General features: G+C 40.1%; 1 protein-coding gene across 4 annotated transcripts in view; it reads right to left on the minus strand.

Moving 5' to 3' along the window:
* Nucleotides 1-25,228, minus strand: part of LOC126257893 (AMP deaminase 2) — a 470,969-nt gene that overhangs the window by 92,349 nt on the left and 353,392 nt on the right. For all 4 annotated transcript variants that reach the window (XM_049955599.1, XM_049955600.1, XM_049955601.1 and 1 more), the window contains 2 exons: nt 15,954-16,083; nt 12,647-12,841 (listed from right to left, as the gene is read on the minus strand). In XM_049955599.1, coding sequence (XP_049811556.1) covers nt 12,647-12,841; nt 15,954-16,083 — 325 coding nt within the window. The remainder of the gene's footprint in view (nt 1-12,646; nt 12,842-15,953; nt 16,084-25,228) is intronic.

The raw sequence follows: 25,228 nt of genomic DNA on the forward strand, positions 1-25,228 counted from the left end.
CTGTCGGTTATTTCGCAGCTAACAGACAATGATCTCCGATCTTCGACGAGGATAACCTCTACGTTAGCAACTCCACAATGACTGAGTGTTATGCAGTTACCTCAGACAATGGACTCAGGTTTTGTTTCACCGGATTACGCACAACAACAAGTGAAAACTGAAGTGGACAATCTACTAAATAGTGTGACGATCATTCGCTCTTATGAAGTTCAAAGAGACCGAAATTCACACATGTGCTTTGATCCTCTACGTGCCACGATGTCGGCTACAGAAGTGCTGTGTGCAATGCCACCATCTGTGCAAAACATACACGCAGTCAACTATTACCAAGCTACGCGTGCCTCGCCTTCCTCACAAATCAGTAACAGACATTTTTATGCAACCAGTTCGCCAGAACAAACCACCGGATCAGCGGCTCAGTTTCGCGACCACGAGGGAGTGCACTCAACACAGCCTCTTCAACCAGCAACATTGTATTACAACAGTGCGACTGCCAACAGGTTTCACCAGTATTTTATGGTCCTACCGCGAAGGCTGCGTGGCCAGTGTGCGCGGAAAACTCTCATTGTTGCCACTTTAAGCTCCAGGCCATCACCCCCCTACCCCCCACCACCCCCCTCACCCACAGGGGGCCTTGATTCTGACCATACAACCACTTACTTGCTCCTTCCGCAGTACCATCTACGTCTGCCGCGCCGACCTCCAGCGTCATTTCCGAGTTGGACAATGTCAGTGCTATTCCTGCAATTTTTGGTGCAGTTTACGGGCCCTCATTACGCGCCCTCGCCCATTTGCTTCCACAGTACCAACCGTACCTGCCACGTCATGTATTCGGGCATTTTCAGAGACATTACAACCAGCCGTTGTTCCAAACGTGTGTGCTAGTAACATTTCTGCTCCAGTGGTGCCGGATCCCAGCATCAACTCTTGTGCAATGGGACCGCAGGCCTTCCAAGACATGCCGAAGCCCTTCGTCTCCACCTCCAGGCCGCCTACCAAAGCTATCTCTCCTATAAGAGGACAATCCAGTTTCATGGGTCACACTGGTGGAGCACCTCTTTGAGCTGCATCAAGTGACTGATAACAATTTCAAGTTCCTATGTTTGGTCACACACCTTCATGACCATTCAGATTTAATTTGTGATCTCCTACTTTCGCCACCGAAGTAAGAGTTTACCACGAAAACGATATTGGACTGTCTTGTCTGCTCGCCACAGGAATTGATAATCAAGATTCTGTACGAGGAGCATCTGGGGGACCGCACTCCATCATAACTTTGGCGCCGTCTCGGCTTACTTATGAGTGAACACACAATGCCAGATGTCAGCCTGTGGGCGGTATGGTCTGCCAAGTAACCTACCGACCTACAGATACACCTACTGCTGCACTCTTTTGAGTCTATTGGTTCTTGCCTATGCATCGCAGATCAGCTGTATGCGCTCCTGCACCAGAAATACCCAGCTCATCCACCATCGCTGTGTGACTCTACATCTCCTGTTTACCGGCCGTCTGTAGGCAGGGGCAGGGCCTGTTCCAATTTCAAGCCTTCTACGCCACCAAGCAGTACTCGTTCACTCTCTCCTCTTTCTGAGCACTCAAGAATCACCTACACTCCATACGTCCTGGTTTACATCCCAGAACAGATCAATGAGGACAAGCCTCCCCCGCTATCACAGTCAATGCCACTGCCACTTCCAGCTCATCCATACTGTTGGTACCACAAGAGTTTCGGGGCTGTGGCCAAGAAGTGCAGGTTACCATGCGGCAACACCCAAATGCCAACCGCAGGAACTAAGTGACGCAGAGTCCTGCAGGGAACTTCACAGGTGTCCCCTAAGATTGCACTCCATCCACTCATCCCCTCGACCGAGCGATCGTTTATACGCGACAGATATTTCATTGCAGTTTGTCTACCTAATTGACACTGGTGCTGACGTATGTCATACCTTGATTGTTGGCTCCTACCAACTTTTCACCAAGGAAGTCTGTCCTACAAGCTGTCAACGCATCAACGTTACAAACTGTCTGTTCTGTGAAAGTGATGGTGCACCTATCCCCTTCTCTGTGTTTCCCGTGGACCTTCTACATTGCCGACATTGATGAACCAATTCTCGGTATGGATTTTTTGTCCCATTACAGGCTCTTCCCAAACATAGTCCAGTGTTCAGTGTTACATCACCCATCTAACACTTAGATACTGTGCTCTGGCACCCATTCTCCTTGTTACGTTTCTGCCGCAGCATGGGATTTAGTCTGCGAGTGTTCCGCCCTCGCGGGCAAGATTATGACCTGTGTCACTAAAGTACTTCCAGAATACGACTCAGCAGTGCATCTCTGTCGGGAGAACAACGAGCTGAAACAATGCATTGCTCACACGTACAATGAGCTCGCTGCAGCCAGCACCTCGCTGTTGAAACTGCAATCTGCAGTTCTTTCACCGGATCAAACTTCATCGCCAAGCATCAGTTCAAACATTCATCAGGTTAATTCAAAAACATTCATTGCATGTGACGATACGCATTCAGTAACCTCTGCACTGTCCAAGTGCCCACTACGTGCAGTGCCTCGTGTTTCAAACAGTGTCTCTAATAACAGTCGCTCATGCAGCACGACCATGCCCACTACACAGGCAGCCGTCCCTTGCGCGACACCAGCACCTCACTTGCCTGTGCTGGTTGCCCAACCCAAAGTTAACAACAGACGGCTGCTGTGCGCCCCACTCCGCTCTGTGCTGCAAGCGCAGCCAACCACTACAAACAAGTGCATGCCGCGCTTGTGTAATAGGCATGTGACTTTCATGCTGCCTTTTCCCACTCGCGCTAACAGCTACACCTCATTGCACCCCACTCATCCCAAAACTCCACATCAGACGTTTAAATGCTTGCACTGTCATGGACAATTACCCCATGCCAAACATAAACAATTTCACTCATATGTTATCGGGCACCACAATCTTCAGTGTGATTGATTGCAAACATGCTTATCACCAGATTCCCGTAGTGCTGGAAGACATTCTAAAGACTGCGCTCATCACGCCGCTCTGTTTGTTCCAGTACAACTTCATGTTTAAAGAATGCGGCACAAATGTGGCAACGTTTCATTGACTCAATCTTACGACGATTTGAGTTCTGCTTCGCATACCTGGATGACATACTCATTTTCAGCAAATTGACTGAAGACCATGAAGATCATTTATCCCAGGTCCTCCAGACTTTGGCATCCAACGGTGTCGAGGTCAACAAAGAAAAATTCCAATTGCATCAGTCTTCTGTGACATTTCTGGGTTACACTGTCTCCGCAGACAGAATACAGCCTCCCAAATCCCATGTGCAGTCTATCACCCCCCACCCCCAGCTACGTACAAAGAACTCTTATGTTTCCTAGGTACTATAAATTACTACCACTGTCATCTACCTTCTGCTGCCGCCACGCAGGCCCCGCTGATGGACTCACTCTCTGGCTTACAAACTTTGGATGTTAAATCAGTCTGTTGGACTGAACCCATGCTAGAGGCTTTCAGGGCTCTTAAAACAGCTTTAGCTCACGCAGTCATACTCGCCCACCCGGATCCATCTGCCAATTTGTTCATCATTACGTACGCCAGCAACATCACAGTTGGGGTCGTATTAAAACAGAGCAAAGGTGACACGATTTCACCACTTCATTTCTTCTCCAAAAAACTATCTACAGCACAGAAGAAATACTCCGCTTTAGATGGAGAGCTTCTGGCGGTGTATGAGGCCGTCAAACATTTCTGCCACCGACATTGAGGGCTATCCTTTCTTCATTCTTACTGATCACACATCATCCCCATTCACAGGTTTTGAAGACATTTCAGGTACTAGAGATGCAGATGCCCCGTCCTTCGTTTTGCGCTGCAACATACCACCTGACCACGTCGATGACATGTCAATTATGGTGTTAGATAATCATGTGCTTGTACTGCTCACCAACAGCACAGACCCAACCCTCACTGAGGAACTCAAAGTCAAGATAGTGCACAGCTTGTCCCTCCCACAAGAGTGTGACCCATTATGTGTTCGAGCTTTCATTTCTTCGGACAGCTCAGTATGCATTCAGGGAAGGCATGCTCACATGCCGCCTCCTCTCACATACCGCTGCTCCCGAGTTGGTCGACGCATCATTCGCCCATGCTGGTTTCAGACTAACAGTTGGATGGGTGGCCGCCCTCCGCACCTTCGCACACCGACCCGACAGAGATGGAGCTTCCAGTTGTGCGTCTGCTGCCTCGAACCACTCACACCAACACTAACACCCACATCCCCCCCCCCTCCCCCTGCACCCTCAGGGCTCATAAGCCGTACTCTGTACTTGGGGAGGGGGGGGGGGGGTTTATATGCGTATATAGAAAACTTGGGAACTGTTTATTACATATATTATGGTCCGTATCCAGAATCCCATACCAACAATGAATCTGAATATAATTGAGAAGCAACAAATTTATGAGAAAAGCACATCTGGTAAGTGATACAAAATGGAAATTTGTTTTCATGCATTCGAATCATAAACTTTTATATAGTCTAGAATCAAACAAGATTTTTAGATAAAGTGCACAAGAGAGGTAAAAAATAAATAAAGAAGAGAATAAGTTGTTACTTTTAATTTTTATTCTATCACTTTTTATGACACAATCATGTCATTTCTGGAAACCCAGAATCTACTCTGTAGGAATCAACATGGATTCCGGAAACAGCGATCGTGTCAGACCCAACTCGCGTTATTTGTTCACGAGACCTAGAAAATATTAGATACAGGCTCCCAGGTAGATGCCATTTTCCTTGACTTCTGGAAGGCGTTCGATACAGTTCTGCACTGTTGCCTGATAAAGTAAGAGCCTACGGAATATCAGACCAGCTGTGTGGCTGGGTTGAAGAGTTTTTAGCAAACAGAACACAGCATGTTGTTCTCAATGGAGAGACGTCTACAGACGTTAAAGTAACCTCTGGCGTGCCACAGGGGAGTGTTATGGGACCACTGCTTTTCACAATATATATAAATGACCTAGTAGATAGTGTCGGAAGTTCCATGCGGCTTTTCGCAGATGATGCTGTAGTATACAGAGATGTCGCAGCATTAGAAAATTGTAGCAAAATGCAGGAAGATCTGCAGCGGATAGGCACTTGGTGCAGGGAGTGGCAACTGACCCTTAACATAGACAAATGTAATGTATTGCAAATACATAGAAAGAAGGATCCTTTATTGTATGATTATATGATAGCGGAGCAAACACTGTGAGCAGTTACTTCTGTAAAATATCTGGGAGTATGCGTACGGAACAATTTGAAATGGAATGATCATATAAAATTAATTGTTGGTAAGGCGGGTGCCAGATTGAGATTCATTGGGAGAGTCCTTAGAAAATGTAGTCCATCAACAAAGGAGGTGGCTTACAAAACACTCGTTCAACCTATACTTGAGTATTGCTCATCAGTGTGGGATCCGTACCAGGTCAGATTGACAGAGGAGATAGAGAAGATTCAAAGAAGAGCGGCGCGTTTCATCACAGGGTTATTTGGTAAGCTGGATAGAGTTACAGAGATGTTTAGCAAACTCAAGTGGCAGACTCTGCAAGAGAGGTGCTCTGCATCACGGTGTAGCTTGCTGTCCAGGTTTCGAGAGGGTGCGTTTCTGGATGAGGTATCAAATATATTGCTTCCACCAACTAATACCTCCCGAGGAGATCACGAATGTAAAATTAGAGAGATTCGAGCGCACATGGAGGCTTTCCTGCAGTCGTTCTTCCCACGAACCATACGCGACTGGAACAGGAAAGGGAGGTAATGACAGTGGCACGTAAAGTGCCCTCCGCCACCCACCGTTCAGTGGCTTGCAGAGTATAAATGTAGATGTAGATGTAGAACCTGTTTCAGCTCTCAAATACTATCCTCAGAAGCTATGGGTGGCATCTGATGAACAAGTGTTCATGCATTGATGCCCATAGCATATGAAACCATTTATGACTGTGTCATAAAAAAAGTGATTGAGTCAAAAATAAAAAGTAATACCTTACAATAAGTCAATCACCATCTCCAAAAACAGAATATCATTTATTCAACAACTTTTTTTATCATGGCCTTGGTTAAAGTGTAATCCTGAGATATTTCTGAAGTGAGCTATGGAAATCACTGAAAATCTAAATAATACTGGTCAAACAGGTCATTAAGTATCTGACCCACTGCAAAGTAAAATGATTCAGAGAAGAGTAGCAAGCTGAATTGGTTGTATAGCCTTGTGAATATTTTATGTTCTAAAATCTGGGACTTGGTGATTCCAGGCACTCTAAATCTGATTTCCCATTTGTATAAGGATTTTTTTGTTCTGTGACAATAGTTATATGTGTCAAATTATATATGTAACAAACACCAAACCGAAATTCAGTTTTAAATTCTTCAATAATTGGTAAAGCCCCCAAAGTTTCATTTGCAAATTTGATCAAAAGTAATTACATTTCATCTGCAAAAGCTTCATCTCTCTCTATTGCAGTCAATCCAACATTTGGTTTCCTAGCCTCTTTGTCTGATTTACATTGAGCTATTAATGTATATCTCCATACATATGCTACAAGCCACCATTTGGTGCATAGTGGGGGTACCTTGTACTTCTACTAGTCATTTCCTCTCTGTTCCACTCGCAAATAGAGAGGGTGAGAAATTGCCTTTATGCCTCCCCACAAGCTCTAATTTCTTTTATCTTATCTTCATAGTCCTTACATGAAGCATTTGATGGCAGCAGTATAATCATTCTACAACCAATTCTATAAATTTTTGCAACAGTGTTTAGCAAAGACAAATTCGTCTTTCCTTCAAGGATGCCCATTCAGGTTCACAAAGCATCTCCATAATAATTGATCTTGATGAAACCTACTGGTAACAAATCTGGCAGCAGGGCTCTGATATGCTTGTAATTTCTGCTTCTTTTCATCTAATTGCTCTATCGCTTCTTGTTGTTAGATTTTGCCTAACCTTTTTCGTTTTTGTCTGATATTTCATTTCTTATAAATTGTGTTAGCTGTCCGATATCTTTTCTCAGTTTTTCTATTCTGATCTGTAGCCTGTGTTGCCATGCTGGTTTTGTGGGTTTCTTCTGTGTGTTGGTTGGTTCTGATCTCTGCCTAGTGTGTATATTTAGTGTAGTGAGTGCTTCTATACAAACCAGTAGTTTTAACTCTTCCATAGTTGTATTTTCATTTATTTTATTGTGTATGATTGTGTTGATAGTTCTTATTGTTGTTTTGACTTGTGGGTTATTTGGTGGTCTATGCAAGAATGGTCTAATGTCTGTATTTGTGTCTTTGTATTCTCTATATGTCAGCTGAAATTTTTCTTCTATATCTAACATGTGTGTCACTTCATGTTCTATTTGTGCTTGTTCTGGTGGCTGTCTTAAGATTTCGATTTCCTCTGACTGTTTAATTGATGTGTGTTCTTTGTTTGTTTGCTCTGGGATGTTTGAGTCCATTATTGTATTTTCTTCTTCTTCTTCTTCTGATTGCACATTATTTTGTTCCAGTAGTTGTTGTACTTGTTGTTTGATGTTTTCTAATTCTGACTGGGGTATCCTGTTATTTTTGATTATTACACGGATCTGATCAGCTAGTCGTTGTTCTGTTAAAAATTTTAATTCTGGGTATCTGGTAATAAATGTTGTGTATACTTGTGATCTGTATCCAGTTGTGTTGGTTCCTAAGTTTGTTGCTTGGTAATAACAGAACACGAGGTGTCTGTTAATTCCATCTGACCATGTCATCCTCTGTCTTTGTTTTCCTTCTAGGGTGGTTGCAGGAAGCATATCCTGCAAAACACCTCTATTTGGATTTAAATCATTTTCCGTGTGGCTAGCAGTGTCATTACCATTGTGGACGGGCACAGGGTTCAAGTGTCGTCCACGACCATGACAGCACTTGTCCGAGGCTTCATTAGTTCTGTCCTGAACCAACTAATCACAGTAAAAGGGGGGTTAGCCCTATTAGTGGTTTGTTCTTTTCGTCGCCTTTTACGAATGGCAGAACATACCGGAGGCCTATTCTTTTCCCGGGCCTCCACGGGTTTTATTATTTTTATTTTATTTCATTATTATTATTATTTCTTTACTTTCTCAGACGTTAAGTCTGGTTGAAAATGGAAAGTGACGCGGACCTTGATCAAGCGTCACTTCCTTTTAACTGTACGGTATATGTTATATTGCATTTAGGAACTTTCGGGTAATTGAACATGTATCAATAATTACGGATTTCTGTAACTGTATATATAAGTTTGGATGTAGCTGTATTGCATTGATGTACTGGTGGATATTGTGTGGTATGACTCCTGTAGTTGATAGTATAATTGGTATAATGTCAACTTTATCCTGATGCCACATGTCCTTGACTTCCTCAGCCAGTTGGATGTATTTTTCAATTTTTTCTCCGGTTTTCTTTTGTATATTTGTTGTATTGGGTATGGATATTTCGATTAGTTGTGTGAATTTCTTCTTTTTATTGGTGAGTATGATGTCAGGTTTGTTATGTGGTGTTGTTTTATCTGTTATAATGGTTCTGTTCCAGTATAATTTGTATTCATCATTCTCCAGTACATTTTGTGGTTCATACTTGTATGTGGGAACGTGTTGTTTTATAAGTTTATGTTGTAAGGCAAGTTGTTGATGTATTATTTTTGCTACATTGTCATGTCTTCTGGGGTATTCTGTATTTGCTAGTATTGTACATCCACTTGTGATGTGATCTACCGTTTCTATTTGTTGTTTGCAAAGTCTGCATTTATCTGTTGTGGTATTGGGATCTTTAATAATATGCTTGCTGTAATATCTGGTGTTTATTGTTTGATCCTGTATTGCAATCATGAATCCTTCCGTCTCACTGTATATATTGCCTTTTCTTAGCCATGTGTTGGATGCGTCTTGATCGATGTGTGGTTGTGTTAGATGATACGGGTGCTTGCCATGTAGTGTTTTCTTTTTCCAATTTACTTTCTTCGTATCTGTTGATGTTATGTGATCTAAAGGGTTGTAGAAGTGGTTATGAAATTGCAGTGGTGTAGCCGATGTATTTATATGAGTGATTGCTTTGTGTATTTTGCTAGTTTCTGCTCGTTCTAGAAAGAATTTTCTTAAATTGTCTACCTGTCCATAATGTAGGTTTTTTATGTCGATGAATCCCCTTCCTCCTTCCTTTCTGCTTAATGTGAATCTTTCAGTTGCTGAATGTATGTGATGTATTCTATATTTGTGGCATTGTGAACGTGTAAGTGTATTGAGTGCTTCTAGGTCTGTGTTACTCCATTTCACTACTCCAAATGAGTAGGTCAATACTGGTATAGCGTAAGTATTTATAGCTTTTGTCTTGTTTCTTGCTGTCAATTCTGTTTTCAGTATTTTTGTTAGTCTTTGTCTATATTTTTCTTTTAGTTCTTCTTTAATATTTGTATTATCTATTCCTATTTTTTGTCTGTATCCTAGATATTTATAGATATCTGTTTTTTCCATCGCTTCTATGGAGTCACTGTGGTTATTCAATATGTAATCTTCTTGTTTAGTGTGTTTTCCCTTGACTATGCTGTTTTTCTTACATTTGTCTGTTCCAAAAGCCATATTTATATCATTGCTGAATACTTCTGTTATCTTTAGTAATTGGTTGAGTTGTTGATTGGTTGCTGCCAGTAGTTTTAGATCATCCATGTATAGCAAATGTGTGATTTTGTGTGGGTATGTTCCAGTAATATTATATCCATAATTTGTATTATTTAGCTTGTTGGATAGTGGGTTCAGAGCAAGACAGAACCAGAAAGGACTTAATGAGTCTCCTTGGTATATTCCACGCTTAATCTGTATTGGCTGTGATGTGATATTATTAGAGTTAGTTTGGATATTAAGTGTGGTTTTCCAGTTTTTCATAACTATGTTTAGGAACTGTATCAATTTAGGATCTACTTTGTATATTTCCAATATCTGTAGTAACCATGAGTGGGGTACACTATCAAAAGCTTTTTGGTAATCAATGTATGCGTAGTGTAGCGACCTTTGTTTAGTTTTAGCTTGATATGTCACCTCTGCATCTATTATCAGTTGCTCTTTACATCCTCGTGCTCCTTTGCAGCAGCCTTTTTGTTCTTCATTTATAATTTTGTTCTGTGTTGTATGTGTCATTAATTTCTGTGCAATGACTGAGGTTAATATTTTGTAGATTGTTGGTAGGCATGTTATGGGGCGATATTTAGCTGGGTTTGCTGTGTCTGCTTGATCTTTAGGTTTCAGATAGGTTATTCCATGTGTAAGTGTATCAGGGAATTTGTATGGGTCTGCAATGTAACTGTTAAATAATTTAGTTAGATGTGAATGTGTTGAGGTGAACTTCTTTAGCCAGAAATTTGCTATTTTATCATTTCCAGGGGCTTTCCAATTGTGCGTAGAATTAATTGCTCGGGTGACTTCATGTTGTAAAATTATCACTTCAGGCATTTGTGGTATCATCTTGTATGAGTCTGTTTCTGCTTGTATCCACCATGCATGCCTGTTATGTTGTACCGGGTTTGACCATATGTTGCTCCAGAAGTGTTCCATGTCTGTTATGTTTGGTGGATTGTCTATTTTAATGTGTGTGTTATCTATTGTCTGGTAAAATTTCTTTTGGTTTGTGTTGAAATGTTTGGTTTTGTTTCCTTCTATTTTCACTTTTTTTGTATCTTCTAAGTCGTTTGGCCAATGCTTGTAATTTCTGCTTCTTTTCATCTAATTGCTCTATTGCTTCTTGTTGTGAGATTTTACCTAACCTTTTTCGTTTTTTGTCTGATATTTCATTTCTTATAAATTGTGTTAGCTGTCCGATGTCTTTTCTCAGTTTTTCTATTCTGACCTGTAGCCTGTGTTGCCATGCTGGTTTTGTGGGTTTCTTCTGTGTGTTGGTTGGTTCTGATCTCTGCCTAGTGTGTATATTTAGTGTAGTGAGTGCTCCTACATAAACCAGTAGTTGTAACTCTTCCATTGTTGTATTTTCATTTATTTTGTTGTGTATGATTGTGTTGATAGTTGTTATTGTTGTTTCGACTTGTGGGTTATTTGGTGGTCTATGCAAGAATGGTCTTATGTCTGTATTTGTGTCTTTGTATTCTATATATGTCAGCTGAAATTTCTCTTCTATATCTAACATGTGTGTCACTTCGTGTTCTATTTGTGCTTGTGCTGGTGGCTGTCTTAAAATTTCATTTTCCTCTGATTGTTTAATTGATGCGTGTTGTTCTTTGTTTGTTTGCTCTGGGATGTTTGAGTCCATTACTGTATTTTCTTCTTCTTCTTCTAATTGCACATTATTTTGTTCCAGTATTTGTTGTACTTGTTGTTTGATGTTTTCTAATTCTGACTGGGGTATCCTGTTATTTTTTATTATTACACGAATCTGATCAGCTAGACGTTGTTCTGTTAAAAATTTTAATTCTGGGTATCTGGTAATAAATGTTGTGTATACTTGTGATCTGTATCCAGTTGTGTTGGTTCCTAGGTTTGTTGCTTGGTAATAACAGAACATGAGGTGTCGATTAACTTCATCTGACCATCTCATCCTCTGTCTTTGTTTTCCTTCTAGGGTGGTTGCAGGAAGCATATCCTGCAAAACACCTCTATTTGGATTTAAATCATTTTCCAGTTGGCTAGCAGTGTCATTACCATTGTGGGCGGGCATAGGGTTCAAGCGCCGTCCCCGACCATGACGGCGCTTGTCCGAGGCTTCTTTAGTTCTGTCCTGAACCAAGTAATCACACTAAAAGGGGGGTTAGCCCTATTAGTGGTTTGTTCTTTTCGTCGCCTTTTACGACTGGCAGAACATACCGGAGGCCTATTCTTTTCCCGGGCCTCCACGGGGTTTATTATTATTATTATTATTATTATTCTTTCCTGTCACAGACGTTTTGACTGGTTGAAAATGGAAAGTGACACAGACCTTGATCAAGCGTGACTTCCTTTTAACTGTATGGTATATGTTACATTGCATTTAGGAACTTTCGGGTAATTGAACATGTATCAATAATTACGGATTTCTGTAGTTGTATATATACGTTTGGATGTAGCTGTAGTGCATTGATGTATTGGTGGATATTGTGTGTTATGACTCCTATAGTTGATAGTATAATTGGTATGATGTCAACTTTATCCTGATGCCACATTTCCTTGACTTCCTCAGCCAGTTGGATGTATTTTTCAATTTTTTCTCCTGTTTTCTTCTGTATATTTGTTATATTGGGTATGGATATTTCGATTAGTTGTGTTAATTTCTTCTTTTTATTGGTGAGTATGATGCCAGGTTTGTTATGTGGTGTTGTTTTATCTGTTATAATGGTTCTGTTCCAGTATAATTTGTATTCATCATTCTCCAGTACATTTTGTGGTGCATACTTGTATGAGGGAACGTGTTGTTTTATTAGTTTATGTTGTATGGCAAGTTGTTGTATTATTTTTGCTACTGGGCACACAGGAAAAAAATTCTGCCAATCTCAACCAATCCTCTTACATTCCTAAATACATGCTACAGATGGTAAAGTTACCTCTATAATTACATTATTATTTTGTTTTTGTGTGAAATATCAACTTTTCAGCGAAAGTGTTCATCAACTTTTATGTCTAGCATGCAAATAATACTTACAGCATGTACATCTAGCATATCTACAGTGAGATCATATGAAGTAAGACTCATTGACTGGAACACCTGGCGAAGTGTCATCTTTTCACCCTTTGAACATACAACCACCTCATCCGCATGGTTTTTCAATGTTTTCTTAATAAAACGGAGCAGGTGTTTCTGATTCATGCAAGAGGCAGCATGAATGTGCGTGTCCACCTGGAAAAACAGCATAACAAATAATAAGAAGTAATGTTGAATGTGCACACGCTGTAATAAAACTGGTTATGGTAGATAAAATGCACCAAGCGATCTTGACTAATACGAAATAACTTGATTCCCAAATTAAAGACTCAAAACCTAGAAACCCACAACCGAATAGCTATACAGAAATGTATAAATGTCAATGCATAAACACTTTACATAATTACTATGGTTATTATAGACTTCTTAAAAGGCAGGCAATGATAAACAATTATTTGTACTTTGTTTTTGTAATGTATATTCCATAGATGATTTTGCATGAATGGATCGATATACGCTAGTATTTTCTTTGCAACATGCTGTTACAGGTAAATCTTTGTTGTTGTTCAGTATGAGTACGGAGTACGAGGAATCTATGTTTTGTATCAGCATGGAGGTTGAACTTAATTGTACTGTGAAGTGAAATAACTTAAAATATATTTATTCAACAACAGAAATTCAACCAGTGTTCATAGCATTTAAGAAAATGAAGCCAAGCATCCCCTAAACCTGTATATGAAGCTTCATTTCAGAATATAGCATGGACATGGATTAAGAGCATACAACTTTCAACAACAACAAGAACAATGACAGATCAGTACTATGAAAACTGTTTGTTTAAATTCTACTGTTGCTACCACTCTCCCCAGTGTGTCACTATCTCAGTGTGCAAAGTGCTGTGAAACAAGATAAAATGTTTCAAAAAATTTGAACAGATAATTCAATGTAGGCTAACGTATATAAAATGAACATATTCAGCAGTGAACCACAAACAGTAGTGAAACACCCTGAACAGGATCACAGCAAGTTGGTTGAAACATTGGCAATTTAGTTGTTTAGTAGTTACAATGTTGTGGCCCAGTATCATAATATTCAAATAATCTCTGTGATATATGATATTATTGTTATAACATGAGTAATGTGGAGGCAAATGAGTACTGTATGCCCAGTACATCCGTATTTCCTGGAATCCTTGCTGCCTGAGGTTCGACTACCACCTGTCATAGACACAGTGTTACATGTACAGTCACGATCCTCACTGCTGTGAACGTAGTTACCATCTAATAGTTGGAACAGCACTAGCATCCCTAGTGGTGAGAAAGCCAGGTGTAAGATTAATGTTTGCTTTTAATTAATTTTCTTCTTAATTAACAAAATAGTTATATTTCTTGCATTCTAAGCATCAGTAAATTATCCAGAGACATGAATAATCCTGAAATAAATGTAAAAAAGAGCCAAATCTCAGAGATTTGGTGACTTAAACTGCAACTTATTCATGAAGAAATAATTTCAAGTATGTCTTTAATTACAGCTTACTCTCCTGAAAGCAAGAGAATATTAATTAACATGTACTTCATGCCTGAAAACCATAGATTTCTGTTTTTGTCTGTTCTTATTGAGATAAGCACCTACATTGACACATATCAATTTTGTATAGAATCTAATGACTCATACATTCTTAGACTTCATCAACTTTCTAATACATGAATATTTTTGTAAATGTAATTACTTTTGCTTCAAAAGCAATTGTCTTGAAGATTCTTGCTGTTTGTGATTCATATGTAGCGACAAATGTGGAACCAATTTCTTCTGTGATGAGAAACAGTTTTATTGGTTTTGATGTTCTGTTATTGCATTTTTGTCATTTCCAAATTCAGCTACAGTTATGGTGGCTTATTTGGTACATTAAATAATATAGGTATTGAATTCCATAAGAGTTTCCTGCATTCCACATTCACTGATTTTATGGAACATGTAATGAAGAAAACTCAACATTTTTGAATAGATGTATGATGTCCTTCTGCAAAAGGTCAGATCTTCTGTTGTTTACTAACATTTTTTGTTCTTGAAGAGAGAGAGAGAGAGAGAGAGAGAGAGAGAGAGATTCTTCAGTAAATATCTTTAGGTTGAAAGAGAACCACAAAAAAGCTGTTCTGTAACACACCATTTCATACCTCTCGGGGTCCTTAGTTAACAAGCAAAATGTGGTGTCATTTCTTAGTCACTGCCAATTTTTAAGGTAGTACAAGTGCTTCCTTTTGTAAAAAGTACCTTACAAATCAATAGGAACAATACCATTTGCAGTCATCAGATATTGTATTCAATAGTGTAGCTTACTGTCAGCTTGGAGCAGTGCTGCTGCAGTGTATAATAAAAGTTAGCTTCAGGGTCATGCCTGCACATGTTAGATTGTGTCCTAAATCTGACTCTTCCACTTGCCTCCTGATTCATCTTTTCTTCTGTTTTAATCTTTCTGTTAGCACTTCTTACTTTTGCGTGTCAACTTTATTATCCTTCTTTTTATATCCATTTTCATTGCATCATAACTTATGTCTTACTTCATTTTTAAAAAATTATGAACTATAGCATTTGTTATCTTCTCTTTGAGTCCCTTCCCCTTCCCTTAAATATATCAGGGTGTACATGGAAGCAAGGAAAAAAAAAATGTCCAGATTTTTCTGGGATTTCCCAGTTAAAAATACAATTTTTCTTGGGTGAAAATATATATAACCCTGGTGAAAGAACATTTCCTACATGTTAAGTAAGGATACACTTTCCCTCAGAGCTGTAAAACTTATCAATTCTTTGAATGGTGAAGGTTTATACACTGACACAGAGCTTCCCAACACTTTAGGAAATGAAACCCAGTGAAAGCAACACATTTTACAAAGATCTTTGTTGCATGGCAACATGTACACTGTATATTTTCCTATTATGACAGAGTATAGCTCATGTTACATGAACTCACCAACCAATGATGGCAGATATTCAGAACATAGGATATGTGATGTAGTCAGCCAATAGTAACATGACTTAAATAGCACGGACACACAAATAGGAAAATTTAATGGTTTAATTTAATATATATATACAGTAATATTGGCACTAAATCACTGCACTTCTGACGTCCACCGTCTTCAACGACATCGTATTCTTAATACCTTTTAATAAGTAGATTATTTCACTAGTTATGACATGTCGAGTGGAATATATTTTACTGATTTGCAGTACCATGACCAAATTGGTTAATAGTTACAATACTCAATGAAGTACCTGAATTAAATTCTTTGCCAAATGTATGACGTACCTTTCTAATGTTGTAAAAGTCTCTATGTGGGACAGCCTTTTGTGAAGCAAGCTCACGTAATTCATTGAGAAGGACATGTAACTGAAATTTTGATGACAGATAGCTGAGTCTTCGATAACAGAAGGACTTCCTATAAAATTCAAAATACACAGTATTTCAAAACACTCATATTTATCATTAAGTTTCTACTCCTAAATCAATAATTATAAATGGTACAGCAGTACTATAACATGATTCCATCACAAAAGCTACTGAAAACAAGTTTTTACACATACATAATATTTTTGATCTTTTAATTCGGGAGAGGGTAAGAAAGCAGAGAACAAGCCTTCCTCACAGAATTTCAGTCCTCATAATCTGCAGCATTGTCTCCAGAACTGATTGTGGCCTCCTGGATCAGGTTTGAGGGGGGAGACATCAAAGATTCTGTGACAAGCTAGGCTGCAACTTTTTATATATAAGTGGCATTTCAGATGGGCCCACAGCATGCATTAGTCAGTGTGCAGCAAAAAACGGGAAATTGTGTAACATGTCATTTTGAATTTGTGCCACAGGGTGGAGAACTGTACGATATCCTTAAAAATGGGTCTGGAGCAAATAATACATCAGATGTGGCTACCCGCATAGCTACCTGCAAGTGGAGTACACACAAGATCTTTTCTTTTTTACAATAGGCAAGCTCGCTGCCACCCCCCCCCCCAATCCCCCCCACCAAATGAGACTATTAAAATTCCAGCGATCAACTTCTGAAGCAATCAAGACCAAGTGTCAGAGTTTCAACAACTTTTAAGAGGCAGTGCAGCTCACATACAATATATACAGAAAGCTGGCTAACATCCAAAATAGACAGCAATGTGATTTTTTGAATAAATCTAATTGAATATTGAAAGGATAGGCTAAGAGAAAATGGAGATGATGTATTTGTCACAGTATACAAGAAATTTAAATTCAATAAGCTAAAAAATTAAGCTGTATACGAGAGGATTTGAACATAAACTTATAATTGGGTCCTTCTATCAACCTCCAGACCACCCATAGCTGTAATCTAAAACTTTAAAGAAACCTCATCTCACTAGCATGTAAGTTCCCCAATCACAATGCTATCATTCTAGTAGGCTTATAAATCGGTGATACTAAATGGAAACTAAGTAGGGCTGAATGAGTGGTTACAGGTTTGTCTGAGGCATGGAAAAGTATCACAAAAATGGTGGAAAAATTCTAACTGGAAGACGCTAGATGTCAACCACCACCACCACCACAGAAGATACTGGGTTTCAGATTTGATTCCGGCCATTGCTTAGATTCTGAATCAAAATTATCAGCTATGATGGTTAAAGACTTCCAGTATAAGGAGTCACACACATTCTGCCAACAGTCCTGTTAAATGGGGGCAAAGGCATGAATGTTCAGCTCATCCCCTTGTCCTTTGGGTTAGAAACTCCGGAAAGTGGAATAATCAGGAATGGTCAATGGTATGAGAAAGGCAATGGAAACCATTTCACTAAAAACAAACCACGTTTACCATTAAGACAACAATCTTCTAAAACAATCTCCAGAACATTTCCATCGCAAAAAATTCCAGAGGTTAAACTAGTCCTCCCTTTGGAAGATATCTGGTAGGGGAGTGCCCAGGAGGGAATTAACAAGAGGATGAATAACTAGCCCATTGTCTTATGATATGGAATGAGGAATACCTGAAAATGGTAGTAATAGCAAACAGAGCACTGCCCCCCCCCCACACACACACACACACACCCCTCTCTCTCTCTCTCTCTCTCTCTCTCTCTCTCTCTCTCTCTCTCTCACACACACACACACACACACACAATTCATGAATGTGCACATCTGTGCCTCTACATGGTGCTGGATGAATACATAATGCCAGGATTGGAGTTTGGAAGGTGGACTGGGATGGAGTGGGTGCTGCATGGGTGGAGAGAGAGAGAGAGAGAGAGAGAGAGAGAGAGAGAGAGAGAGAGAGAGAGAAGCAGGAGGGTAAATAGCTAGCAGCTTGAAGGGAGGTGTCCAGTTTGCCGGCTAGGAGTGCGGAGGAGAGGGGTAACAGGTTCATGGGCTAGTCTCATAATGCATGGGTGTCGCAGCTTGGGGAGTGCCCACAATAGAAGTGATGTGCAGGCGTTAATTGGAAGAGGAAACTTCTGGGTGGAGGGAGTGGGGACATTGGGTTAGAACAGATTGAGGCCAGGAGTGTTATTGGCGTGAATGATGGGTTGCAAGGGTAACTCCTATTTGTGTAGTTCAGAGAAGAGTAGTGGAGGACAGAATCCAGATGGCCCAAGCTGTGATGCAGCCATTGAAATCAAACATGTTGTGCTCAGCTGTAGGTTGTGCCAGTGGGTGGTCAACTTTATTCTCGGCTATAGTTTGGTGGTGACCATTCATTCTGAAGGACAGCTGGTCAGTTGTCATCCTGACATGAGAAACTGCGCAGTGATTGCAGTAGATTGCTATATGACATGGCTATTTTTACAGGTGGCCCTGCTTCTGAATGGATTGGATATGCTCGTGATGGGGCGGGAGTAGTAAGTGCTGGTTGGGTGGATATGGCAGGTCTGGCACCTGGATCTTCCACAGGGATCACATTCCTGCAACATGAGGTTGGGAGTGGGAGTGGCATAGGCATGGACTAGGCTGCTGGGTAGGTTGGGTGGGTGGGTGACTGAACGCATGCCTCCTGCCTCTCTCCCTTCTCCACCCACCCTAACACCTGCAACCCTCATCTCACTCCAGCCCAAGTGCTGAACTGCAATCCTGGTATTGTGCAGCCAGCCAGCTCCATATAAGGGGGCAGGATTTGGGTTTGTACTCTACCTCAAGAACAGGGTTCATCCCAAAAACTAGTTTTCTTTCTGTTTAGTGTTTGCCCATTGATGACTCAAAGTTTCTGCTTTTCAGTGAGTGGTCTCCTTTACTCCTAAAGTATTAACATTCTGCCAGAGCTTTCCAGCTACATTTGATACTAAGGTGTACCCAATACAGGTTCAGACCACAACTTAGCAATAGTGGTGGTGGTGTGAGGGGATAGGAGACCAGGAAGAATAAATGTACAAGAAAGTGGGATACTTAGGTATTGGGGAATAAATGTTGTGTGTGATACGTTCTTTGAGGCTGTAGATAATACTATACTGGCTAGCACAGTAAGTGGTTCAGTTGAGGAGGAATGGACATTTATAGAAAGGATGAAGTAGCTGTGAATAATAGAAGAAGTACTTCTGTTCATCAACAAAAGAAGGAAATAAGACTGTCTACAAGGGGGAGGAATCATCTGTTGACATTACAGAAGAAGAAATAGAATTTGCTGACCTAAAACAGGTGATCAATGTAAAATGGTGGAGAAAGACAGGTAATATACAACTTGTACAAGAATCAACAGGAAACACTATTTATGGACTGTAAGAGAAGTGTTGTCATTAGTAACTATGGAAGACAGGAGTGTGGCCTTCCTCCCCTAATGAGTAATCTGTACATCAAAAAAGCAATGAAGGAAATAACAGAATGGTTCAGTAACTGGATTATTCAGGATGAACAGGTATCAATGATACAGAAACTAATGATACTGCTATCCTCAAGGAAGAGTGGAAGAATAACAGGACACAATGAACTGAATAAACAGTTTATCTGGACACCTCAGTGTAACGCAGAATTGATCACCACATGTCATGAGAGGAAGACACACACAGAAGTAGGCAGCAAGTATTGAGTTGTCAATGGAGCAGCAGCAACACCAGAATGGGTCAGTCAAGAGAGCTGAATGACTTTGGACTCTGATTATACATTGGATGCCACCTGAGTAACAAATCAATCAGGGACATTTCTACCCTTCTAAAGCTGCCATAATCGACTGATGGTGATTTGATTCTGAAATGGAAACATGAAGGAACAAAACAGTTAAATCAAGCCCCTGCAGACGTGACATACTGGAAGGGAGGGAAAGAGAGAGAGAGAGAGAGAGAGAGAGAGAGAGAGAGAGAGAGAGAGTCGAGCATTGCAGACGGTGTTTGTAAAAAAAAGCATGTATTCAGTGGAAAGAAGAATCAGTCAGGAGTTCCAAATAAGTACCAGCAGTCTAGCTAGCACAAGTGGTACCTAGGGAGTTAAGAAGAGAGGGGTACAATGGTCAAGCCGCTCCTCAGAAGTCAGTGCTAAGCAACACTTGAAGTGGCGTAAAGAGTAAAGACAGTGAACAGTAAATGATTCTACATGAGTGATCAATCATGCTTTAACCTGTGGCAATTCAATGGAAGGGTTTGGTTTTGGCAAATGCCTGGTGAACATTACCTGCCACTGTGTGAAGTGTCAACAGTGAGGTATGGAGGAGGTGGTGTTACGGTACAGGTGTCTTTTTCATGGTTAGGATGTGGCCCCTTTATTGTGATGAAGAAAATGCTAACTGGAGGACAGGAACATACCAGTTTAATGACTTGCTCTTCAGAATTTCATCTGTACTGGGAATTTGTCAACAATATTTGCAGCAGTTGATTCAGGATATTCCCTATTCTGCCATATCTGGGTCACGGACTCCATGTAAGAGGAGCAATTGCAAACTCTGCAGGTGGTTTTCCAACACATTCTAGAGAGTAGCCTTCATTGCAAACTGAAAAAATGTAAATTTTTCCCCTAATGACGCATTTTTTGGTTCACATTCATAGCAAAGATGGTCTCATCCCTACAGATGAGTACACTGAAGCCATTCTCAGCCTGACAGCACCTAAGAACCTGGAGGAGCTCCAGTCCTTTTTGAGCATGATTTCTTATTATGCTAAGTTCATCTGCCAAGCCATACAGATCTGTGAACCTCTTAAATGGCTTCACCAAAAGGACATAAAATCTGTATGATTTGTCGCCTTTCAATGAGTTTTTCAGGCCCTCAAGCAGTGTTTGTGCTCCACTCCATCTGATTCCTTAACCCATCTGCAAACGCATCTTAGTATGAGACAGGGGGCACAAAACTTTGATGGCACTGAGCAGAAGACATTTTCAGAGAAACAATATAATTATTCACAAGTGGAAAAGGAGGCACCAGATATCATTATCTTGTATGTTGCAAAGTTTCAATTCATCGCCATCCAAAAAACCACCAGTGTCCTTATTTGGCCCTTGTTCCAAGATATTTGATAGGAATGCCCACCAGTTACAGAGCTGGGCATTCTCTCTCAGTAATTATCACCACTAAGGCATTCATTACTGGTCCACTGCCCAGCACACTAATCAGCATTGCCACAAGTATCTGCAAGTGAAATTCCCTGATATTTCCCTGGTTTCCAGACAAGTTTTAGCATTTTCCCTGACAAATTTTAAGATCTCAAGGGAAAGTGGAGATGTAAGTTGACACTCTGTCTTTGCAGCTACAATACAAGAAATAATAGTGCCAAGTGAGGGAATATGTAAATAAAACTTGTAAGCAGACAGCATTTACTAATGTGAGCAAAAATCTTAAGTGCTAACATTAACATCTTTTGTAATGAACTATTTTTAGATGGTGAAAGCAAGCCAAATGGTATGTGTGTTTCATTAAGACCACTCGTGTTATTTTATTTCAATAAAATAAAACTGATTTGGTGATCATAATACGCATTTCTTTGGAGTTGCAAGACAGATTTAATATAGCTTCACTGACTTCAGAAAGAACGTCAGAAAAAATAGGCCTCTTGAAAGAGGTGTATAAGGTGGAGAAGGGTTGTGTAAACCAACAATATAGGTGACCACCAATAAAATGTTGGTTCTACTATGTTAATTACTGTTGGGTATTACCCACTTTGTTACACCTATTATTTTACAGGTATCATGTGATTTTTCTTTCAAGAAATATTTGAGTAAACAGCAAACAAACCGTCAGCAACTGCCACAATTTTCTTCCTCTTATCGTCCATACTTTCTAATATATAAACTACTTTCGAAGTGCCACAATGTACTACAATAAATACAATGCATATAAAATGCCACACCTTGCAATGTACTTTTGGTTTAGGTAGTAGTATGATATTCCACCTTACAGCAGGTCTTGTCATGGGTTAAGCCTCTTACACTTTTGTCTGTCTATAGCCAGTCTTTTCACTTCTGAATATTTGCCTCCTTTGATATTGTCCAGCATTTGATATCTTCCTTTTCCTCGTCCCCTTTTTCCCTCCACCATTCCTTCTATTCCTTCCTTCAATAAACAGTCCCTCCTCAAGCAATGTCCAACCCCGTTCCATTTTCTCTTTCTGATGACTATCAGCACGTTTCTTTCTTCTCCAACTCTTCTTAATACTTCTTCATTTTCTACTTGGTCTTCCCATTTCACTTTTTCCATTATTCTCCATATCCACATCTCTAGTGCCTCCAATCTTCTTTCATCTTCCTTCCTCAATGTCCAGGTCTCGGCACAATATAGTGCAACGATCCAGTTGTAACATTTGGCAAGTCTTTTCCTCTGATCTTTGTTTAGTGGTCCACAAAGTAATTTCTGTTTCCTCTTGAATCCTCCTTTTGTCATTGCAATTCTTTTCCTAATTTCTGTTGAGTAATACATATCAGCCATTATTACACTTCCCAAGTAATTTAAGTTATTCACTTGCTCTATTTCCTCTCCCCCTATTTTCATATGTCATTTTCTCCCCTTTCCTCCAATTACCAAGCTTTTCGTTTTCTTCTTGTTAATCTTCATTCCAAATTCTTCTAATTTTGTGTTTAGATCATATAACATTTGTTCCATCTCTGTTGCACTCTGTGCCATCACAACCATGTTGTCTGCAAATCTTATACACTCCACTCTCTGACCCTCTATACAAACTCCTCTCCTTCCATCAAAACTTCCACTAATAATTTCCTCCAGATATATATTGAACAGTGTTGGTGATAAACAACAGTCTTGTCTTACACCTCTTCCCAGTTTAATTTCTTCACTCATCACACCTCTTATTCTTACTCTTGTTCTCCGGTTCAAATATAAATTTCTAATTAGCTGTCTATCCCTCCAGTCAACTCCATGTTTCCTTAGGATTTCCATCAGTTTGTCCCATCTGACACAGTCAAAAGCCTTCACAAGATCAATGAACACAACATACACCTTCCTTTTCTTCTCCATGTGCCTCTCCCCTATCACTCTCAGTAGCCTCAATGGCCTCTAGTTCCCACTCCTCGTCTGAAACCAAATTGTTCATCTCCTATTACGCAATTCAGCTTTCCATATAGCCTTCTGTTGAGTGTCCTCAGCAAGACTTTGGCTGCTTGCGAAATCAGACTCATTGTTCTATGTTCCTCACACTTTTTGCTGTTCTTTTTCTTTTCTATAGGTATTAAGATACCTTCTGTAAAGTCCTTTGGCCATTTTCCTGTCATGTATATACGTTCAGTCAACTCCCTTTTCCCTTCTTTCTCCAGTGACTAACAGTTCCACAGGAATCTCATCAATTCCCATTGCCTTTCCATTTTTCATCTCCTTCATAGATTCTTCAGTCTCACTAGTTAGTAGTATTGCATTTCATATCCCATCATCTGCAACTTTATCTTCTTCTTCTTCTATCCCAAGGTCTTCTTCACACGGTTGGCTGTCAGCAGCGTATAGCCATTCTATATATTCTTCCCATCTTCTCATTATTTCTTGGGGTTCACTCACCATTTTACTGTCTGCTGCCTCTACTTCCTTTAGTCCATTGTTGCTTCTCTTTTCCCTGAATGTCAAATCCATTGCTTCTTTGTACATCAAATCATATTTTCCTTCTTTCTCTAATTTCTCTATCTTGTCACAATTTTCTGTCAGCCATTTCTCCTTTGTTTTTTCTGTCTCCCTTCTTAATTCATTATTTAACCTCCTGTAGTTGCGCTTCCCTTCTTCTGTGTTTGCAGTTTTCCATTTCCTGCCATCATCCATCTTGTTTATCATATCTGGTGTTACCCATTCTTTCTTTACTTTTTTTCTCTCCTTGACTCCAAGCATTTCCTTAGCTGCCTTTTTTATCCCATTTTTAAAATGATCCCATTTACCTTCTGTGGATTCTGTTTCCTGTCCTTTCATTATGATTTCACAATATGCATTCTCTAATTTTTCACAATTGCCTTTGTCTTTCAGTTTCTCAAAGTTAATGTGCTCTCTCTTCTGTCCTTTCCAGGTTGTTTTCAATTTAACTAGAACTTCAGCTATTACTAATATATGATCTGAATAAATATCTGCCCCTGGATAGTTTTTGACACTCCTTAGGTAATTTTCTGAGTGATCAAGAGTAAGAGTAAGAATAGGAAGTGTGATGAGCGAAGAAACTGAACTGGGAAGAGGTGTAAGACAAGGTTGTGGTAAGACAGTTGAAATTTCTTAAATCCCTCACCGTGGGCTCTGAGCTGCTGAGGAACACTGCAGTCCTGGGTGCATGGATAAACCATGAAAATCTGCTGCCTTGCGCCACACACGAACAGACCTGGCCTCAGGCAGGTCAGTGATACTAGATCTGGTGAGCAGGACCTGTACATTAATGGGGAAGGAAGGGCTTCAGATCAGCAAGTGCAGTTCATTAGAGATACCCACAGAAATGGCCTGCAGTTTCAGCCTGTCACAAAAATCCACTAGTGTGACCAGCTATTCAGGAGTCACAGACAGCATGTTGATGAAATGGAACTGCAGTGATCAATCCAGGCAACAGATAACTTGTGCAAATACTCTGAGAATCAATAACAACAAAGATAGGTAGCAAGTCACCCTAAAGATGATCGCTGAGCTGCAGACAGGCCCACAAAAAGACAATTACACACTCAGAACTAAATTTTCGGCCATAGTGTTTGTCAGAAAATGACAGCACACACACATTCATACAATCACTCAGACATGACTCATGCTCACATGACTCCCATCTCTGGCCAGTACATCTACAGGCTTTGAGAATCAGATCCAAACAAACTAATCCTCATGCCTCCCTGCCTCTCATCTGCAGCTGCTAGGCTAGCAGCAACAAGTGGTGGCAGCACTGACTGCCAGCTGAAGTTTTTTTTTTTTTTTTTTTTTGTTTGTTTGTTTTGGTTTTAGAGCGCAAAACTGCTATGGTCATTAGCGCCCGGTCCGTGACTTAGGAAACAATAGAAACCGAAAATGGAAAACAGCAGAAATGGGAACGAAACTCAAAAAATTGGAGAAACTAAAAGCAGAAAGAAGGCTTAAAAATCCACTACAGAAAGGGGTTGGTGGTCCCCAAAAAAAGCTTCAAATGACTGACATCATTTCACTGTCACTAATAAACTCGCGAACGCGATCGGCCGAGCGCGTGTCATCTGCTAAAATTGACGAT

This window comes from Schistocerca nitens, chromosome 1 (genome assembly GCF_023898315.1).
Source record: "Schistocerca nitens isolate TAMUIC-IGC-003100 chromosome 1, iqSchNite1.1, whole genome shotgun sequence".
NCBI classification, from domain to species: domain Eukaryota; kingdom Metazoa; phylum Arthropoda; class Insecta; order Orthoptera; family Acrididae; genus Schistocerca; species Schistocerca nitens.